Raw genomic sequence first — 7,317 nt, forward strand, 5'->3', positions numbered from 1 at the left:
GTCCTGGAATTTGGTTGGACTGTCCTGGAAAAATCAAATTTCTAGAATTACATGATAAGTTTATTTTTAATTTGATATCAAGGTATGAATTTTCAAATTCTCATAGGACAACGGGGGAATTCTCGTAAGCTTCTGATGATCCCACCTGAAGTATGGCGGGAAAGTTAAAAGTATTTTTCACAGCTTTATCGTTAAGTCTCACTAGTCTCTGATATTTCATTGTAAATTGTCATGGAAATTTTGAAAATTTAGTCTGGAAAGCCCTGGAAAAGTCCTGGAAAACGCCAGGACCTAAAATGTGGGAACCATGTAAAACTAAGTCAGACAAAAACTGAGGAGTCAAAGGAAGGAAAGGATGTCGAGAAGTCCATGGAATCTTTTTCCATCACATTCCAGATAATTTGTGGATACCTGCGTTCTTTCCACCACGCTCTGTCGTTTGGTTACTAGCTAACAACGAATCTAAGTAGGATAGAGAAGGCGTTCAGTATACCTACTACGCGGGGATGTAGCATGTGGCCCATCGCCTTGCACTGACGCCCAGGCCGGGCCGCCGGCTGTACACAGCTGCCTGGCGGGCTAGCATACCCAGCGCTTTGCAGGCGGTCGCGCTAAAAAAAATGCTTATGGACAATATTGTAACTAGCCATGCTGTCTGTGCTCATAACTAGTGTTAGTACAAAATTGTAACTAACATCGACACATTTTCTAACCAGCTTCAGCTCGGATCAAAATGTGTCTTGTTTATGGAGACAATATTCTATCACAGACAGGCCAGCTTATGACAATAAACTCCTTCATAGCGTGTAGGCCCAAGAAAAGGGGTGTTATTCATCAATAATGGCCTACTGGCATAAAAATTATCCCAAATTGCTGGACTAATCCAGTTAGCCCTTCTGCTTGAGTGGTAAACACAAAACTTGTACAATAATGGTTGTCAAATTAAAAGGAACCTGAAAAAATGATAATTTGTTTTATGAGAAACACATTTAATACCTTGTACTGAACATAGTTAAATAACACTGTGCAAAGTGATCATACAACAATTTAAATACATCTCAAGAGAAAAACATAACAGAACGTTTGGGGTAATGCTGTAGAAAAATGAAATACATTAATAATGTTTTTTGTGTGATACTACTGACACAATAATCCAAGTTTAATTACTAACATCTACATCATCTACATGTAAGTGTGGTTTTTTGTTTACCACACTATCCAAAAATTTTTGGTACAAAGCACACAGGAAGAATTTTTTTGTTTTTTTTCCAAGCCATTCCAAGAGTCATTTACTATCTATTATTTGGACGGTTGAGGGATGCGGGAGAAAATCTCAAAGAAGGTAAAGAGCAATTGATATGGTGTGAAATCCGTACATTCCTGCATACTCTGTATTTTCATTTCAGAATTGAGGAGCAAAATTTACCAAACAAAATAATGTAATGAATCAGCTGTCTAGACTGATGTAAGACTCTTCAGTCATACACTAAACGATAATTTTTAAGAGTAACTCTAAAAGTTGTAAAATCAAGCTGAAATGGGAAGTAGAGGTAAGCTTAGGGGAGGGAAGGGTAATAGTGGGAAGAGAGGGGGGGAGTAAGGCTGTGTTCGGACCATTCCGAGTTGCCATAAAGTCATAGCCAACTTGCCACCTCACCCAATCACATCTACTACGGTTGAACAAATATTAAAAATTGATGTTTGTGGTCATGGCACTCGGCAACACCACTGAGTACCTAAAAACTGAACTCAAAAACTTAAGCAAACTAAGCAACCTGCATATTGCAAAGCCTCTCTCTTCTCATTGAGAGAAGGTATCTATTATAGTGGAGTGGAGGTCCGAAATAGCGACGCGTTATATTGGTGATGTGCCACAAGGAGAGTACAATTAATTGACCACTAATTTTTATCAAATGTCTTTCAAGAAAATAATTATTGTAGAATACTTTTACTTATACTAGGGCACTGGAACGGAACAACAAAGAATTATATTCAAAATTGCGCACCAACAAATATAAAATAGAACAGATACATAAACAACTTGCAATGTCGCCAGCGTCAGAATTAAATGCAAACAACTTTCTTTAAAAAATTTAAGATAAATCAGCACATTGGAGACACATATCTAAGACATGTGACATACAAGGACACAAATAACTGACTTGATAGATTATTGATAGAGATGCAATATCAACTACATATGACTTCAATGCACACACATTTCCCAAATAAAGAACACCAAACTAACATCAATTTTAAATATATAAACTACATCTGACGTTATGATTGTCAGAAAAATATGGACAGTCAATAACAGACAAAGGCTATCACAATAGATAAAAGAGATTTTTAATTCATATAGAGAAGAGAAAGACACAAAACTAACAATTAAGTTATCACTTTTTGGTGAGCCTAGTGGCCATCAGATGAATAGTAGTTGTGAAAGGTCCGAGCAAAAACAGATTGTCCACAGATTTGCACAGTGGATAACCCTTTGCACAACTCAAGACCTCCAAGAACGAATAAAGGCACTTAAAATATACACAACCTTACAGTTAGCAGTTCTACTGCTCTTTGATTTGACTTAGTCTTCAGAGGACGTTTTGATACAACAAAGGCAAAGACTAATACTAACACTCAAAATGTACATACCCTACTACTACAAGAACATCATCAGACAGAGCTAACTTTGTAATACAATACAAACAGATTTTATTAAACTAGAAGAACAACAAATGACACAAAGCCTCCAAACAAACACATTGTTTTTGATGTGTGTGTTCAACATTAAACATGAAATAATACTGTTTGCTTTTGAACATCACTGAACGCATCAGTAAGATGCTGAATTCAATTGATCATATGTCTATAGGTATGTTATTATGAACAAAGGGGCCAAGTCAAAAGCAAAGATATCACAACATTATTGAGGCTCCTACACTGCAAGAAAGAGTTTGAGCATTGCTTTGAGGCTAATTTCTTTGAAGGGATCTTGTAAGACCTATTCAATCTGGATTTCATTTTACAAAAGCAGTGTCCACAGAAAAAGATCTCATTTGCTGATCATCAATTCTATTAGGTAAAATTTGTTGATAAATATCTGTAGTTTAGATAAAAAAGTTTTTAGTTAAAATCTCATTGAGCTCCATTACATTACATTTTAGAATAGCCACCAATTCAAAAGGACTGGAATTGAAATAACATCCCAACAACAAATATTAAGGGGCTGTTGTAGAAGGAGGGGGGAAGGGGAGGAGGGGGGAATGGATTAGAAAAGCACAGGTGGCCAACAAGACCAACTATCCATTTTATAATACTCCAATTAAACTTTCAGAAAATAGCAATATGAAATGATATTTTATGTAATTGAGCTGGAGACATGTAAGTTTTAATATTCCAATTATTAAACAGCTTCCTATGGAATTAAAAAATCCAGTTTTAATGTTGTTGTTTTTTTGTTCAGTTTAAAAGAGCCTTCTGGCATTAAGAACTAGAAACAATATTTAGAAATAATATTTAGAAAATAGACCGTATGATTTAAACTTTTTTTCTTAATTACACTTTATATCTTAATTTATACAGTTACAAAGGATAATGAGCAAATTCTTGATCACTTTTCACCTTCATTTCCAACTTTTATATTAAGTCCACATAAATGTGTTTCAAATTGAAGGTATGTATTTTTACACACAACCAAATATTTCAAAATGTAAATTTGATAAACAAAATATTCTATGAACTCTGTTTTTCATAACATGACAAATTGAATTTGCCTTCTACTATCTTAAAATTTTCTACAACACACCATTATATACATACATACACAATTTATTTTTAAACAAAACAAAAATTTGTACGAAGAGTCACCAAGGTGACCACATTTTGCAAAGCTTTCATTAGTTACCAAAAAATAATCGGCAGTCTCTTGAATAATTTTCCATAATTCAATTTGTGTTTTCAGACAAGAAATATGTTCAATGCACCCCATTTTTCCAGAAGTCAGATTCACACATGTGTATTAAATTTGTAATGTTACAGTATCATGAACATTGCTAGTCTAGACTGGAATTTACTCCAATAATATGATTGTCATCAGAAATGAGAGCTCAGAAATATTGCATACATCTCTTAATGCGAGACGGTTAAGATGTATACCAAACCAACATGTTCATACGACAAATTACAGAATATATAAAAAGTTTCGATCTGATTCTTTTCAGAGCACAAAAGCATGTAATGAAAAAACATCTCCCTAAATGCTGAGCTATCAGGTCTTACGTATTTCAATTCAGCACATTCATCCCTGGTAAGAATGGAAGCATTGTGCAGTCACTTTGGGCTAAAATCACACAAAACTACAGAGTAAACATTACCTTTAATACTATGACTAGAATGTGTATAAAAAAGGATTTTAATATGAGAGCCCTTTGTACCTAGAAACGGAACGTCTCTCCAAACAATCACAACCCACGTGTTTTAGGCAAACCATATATCATATGAATTGAAAGACCATCTAACACAAAAATACACTGGCACCAATTATCTTACTTATGTAGAGTTATATTTTATATGGAAAGGATGTCATATAATTATCATTTAACTCTGCCAAGTGAACAGAATGCAGAAGGACTTTGTTTTGTCTTTGCTTTCAGTTTTTTTAGGAAAGCTTTCTGGGGTTCAGATGGAACAGCTTTGTTACTTAATTTGTGTTGGTGGATAGAAAAGGATTTACTAGGTAAATCATCAGTTGCAGAAAATGATGCATCAGGGAGAGTGACAGTAGTAGTTGGAGAAGATTTGCTGTCACTTTGTGCTGATAATTGTGTAGCATTTTCATTAAAAGGATTGGGGGTTGGTACACTTGAGGTGCATGACACAGTAAGAGTTGGCTTTCCACCTAACAAATTGTTTGGTCGAAAAATGTTTGGACCTGATAATGTTCTATTGCAATCAGAAGTTGGGCGATACCCAGGAACTTTTTTTGATCCAGTTCGCTTTTTAGGTTCAGAACTACCTTTTGAAGTGGAGCTATCCCTTGTGCTTTCTTGTTGAGGGCAAGGTGTTGTTCTTTCAGTTGCGGTGTCATCTTTACTCTCAGGGTCCTCTTCTAATGTGATTTCTTTAGGGACTTCACTTTCACTCTGAGATAGCCCAAAATTAAGACATGTGCTAAAGGTGAGACCAGTGCTGCAGCCTTTGGAGTTAGATGATAGGTCACCAGAGGAAGAAATGCCTGTAGCACGTCCAGCTAGAGTTTCAGCTAGGTCCGCTGAAGAAAGCTTATGAGTTTTCATATGGGCATTTCGGCTCTTCAGCTTTGCAAAAGTCCTGTAAAAAAAAAGGATGTATACCATTCACAATACTTACTAAAGACAGAAAGCAAAGTTTAATCACACACACAAAATTGTAAACCACAAAACCAAATGAGGGATTTCTCTCTTATTGCAAAAGTCAATAATGTTAGTTCTCGATAAATGAAGCATAGTTAAAATATACTCTGAACTTATGTCTGGAGAGCCTTAAACATATAGGCCAATTGGTTCACATACAAGTATTAAAATGGCCTACTATGAGATGTAGATGACATAAGCAAGGGAGTGCAAGACTTTATATTGTTGATTGTCAATGTTGATTTTAGATGAATATTATTATAAATTACTGTTTGGTGTGAAATATTGGTTAGTCTGCGTTATTAAATCCAGCTCACATGCTTGTTTCAAATCGGGTGCAGGCAGAAAGCGTCACTCAACGTTAGTTGCCTAACTCTTGACGCGGTCTGCCGTTACCTGTGAGATGTGAATGACGGATGGTCAGGTTGGCCATCTGGCCACTTGTACACACTTACTTCCCACAAGTTTCGCAGTGGTACTCTTGTCGCTGCAATCGCTGGGATGCTGCATTCATATTGGGAGGAGGAGATTTCCTGTAACCATGGATTCTAATATGTCCATTTAGAGCAGCTCTTGAGTTGAAACTCTAAAATAGAAAGAAAAGGTAAATTACAGTTAGAAATCTGCGAACTATTTCAAATATATTTTCATATAAATAGTTTTTGTAAAGTTCAAAAACACATAGTACCGCTGAGCAATCGGCCAGTTCACAGACAAACAAACGGCTCTCAGATGATGTTGATACATGCTCTTCAGTTAGTGCAGTGGGAGGGGATAAGCAAGTATCTTTCATCTGCAGGAATTAATTTTTTCAATTCAGTAATTTAATTGTTGAATAAGGTTGATCTAGATATAGAGTAAGTCAACACCAACATACCTGGTCACAATCCTGTGGCTCTTCTTTAAAGATTGTTTGAATATCACCTGTTTCACTATTTATAGCTTCATTGCTTACATCATCCTCCATTCTTATTCCATGCAAGGCCATCATAGATTCAATTTCCATTTTAACTTGGTCATCAGTGTCATCGTTAAGGTGGGAAGATCTATTGACAATAATTGGGGCTTCTTCAACAGTTTCATTGTCATCCTTTGGCGTGTTACTGACATGATTAAGTTTCACCACATCAAACTGCAAAAGTAATAAGATTAATTCACAAGATGAAGGATATTTTTCAGCTTATTTTCTTTGCATGAATTTCTAGCTTACCTCAGAAATGTAGACTTTTGTTTCAGAAAAATCTGTGGTTGTATTTTCAAGTTCTTCTTTGACCTCCTGCTTAACGCAGTACTCCCAAGGTTCACTCTTGACATCATTCAGGATAGTTGTTTTACTGTTTGCCTCTGCTCCCCTATCAGTGACAAAGTTATTGGAAATGATAGCCATTTGGTCCTCAATAATGTCTTTACTAACATCAACAATTTGCTGTTTTGCTGATGTTTTAGGCTTAACTGTAATGTTTGGAGCACAACTACTAAGTAAAGTACTTTCGATTTCTATTTTAGTAAGAGAGTTTTTAATGTCCTTTGTTTCTTTTTCATGTCCGCTGTATGCAGTTTTGACGTTTTGACATGAATTAGTATTGGAGGACATGGGGCTACTCAATGATCTCACACTTGTTCCAGAATTATTGTGCATGTTCACTCTGACACCAATTCCTTCCCCTAGGGAATATACAACAGTTTGAAAATCGTCCACGCTATGCCCCTTCTGATCCATCAAAGACTTGCAACCTGAACTTTGTTGATGCCAGGGCACGCTTGATTTCTTTGAGTGTGAGTCTTCTTGAACATTATTATTCATATCATCACCCATCTTTTCTTTTTCTTTCCAGCCCGACCTGATGCAATTGTACTCATCTGGGCAAAGCCTTTTCCATAGATAGTAAAACTGGACACATTCTCGAGCAGTTTTGTTGCCAACCTA

At 35.9% G+C, this 7,317-nt stretch overlaps 2 protein-coding genes across 5 annotated transcripts in view; both read right to left on the minus strand.

The window, feature by feature from the left end:
• Window positions 1-7,317, minus strand: part of LOC113207805 (mucin-19) — a 41,223-nt gene that overhangs the window by 16,303 nt on the left and 17,603 nt on the right. The gene's annotated exons all lie outside the window — the stretch shown is intronic.
• Window positions 969-7,310, minus strand: LOC127749332 (uncharacterized). Its single transcript, XM_052267158.1, has 5 exons — window positions 6,601-7,310; window positions 6,268-6,522; window positions 6,079-6,183; window positions 5,846-5,976; window positions 969-5,328 (listed from the first exon to the last, which is right to left on the minus strand). The coding sequence occupies exons 1-5, from the start codon at window positions 7,204-7,206 to the stop codon at window positions 4,593-4,595; spliced, it is 1,833 nt and encodes a 610-aa protein (XP_052123118.1). The 5' UTR covers window positions 7,207-7,310; the 3' UTR covers window positions 969-4,592.

The sequence above is a fragment of the Frankliniella occidentalis genome, unplaced genomic scaffold, assembly GCF_000697945.3.
Source record: "Frankliniella occidentalis isolate FOCC.00 unplaced genomic scaffold, Focc_3.1 Scaffold47, whole genome shotgun sequence".
In the NCBI taxonomy this organism is placed as follows: Eukaryota; Metazoa; Arthropoda; class Insecta; order Thysanoptera; family Thripidae; genus Frankliniella; species Frankliniella occidentalis.

Coding starts and splice junctions, on each gene's coding strand:
- LOC127749332 (XM_052267158.1), bottom strand. CDS start 7,206: ATGGGTGATGATATGAATAATAATGTTCAAGAAGACTCACACTCAAAG. Junction 6,184..6,267: donor AGCCACAGGATTGTGACCAG/GTATGTTGGTGT, acceptor TAATTCCTGCAG/ATGAAAGATACTTGCTTATC. Junction 5,329..5,845: donor CACTGCGAAACTTGTGGGAA/GTAAGTGTGTAC, acceptor TTTTTTTTACAG/GACTTTTGCAAAGCTGAAGA.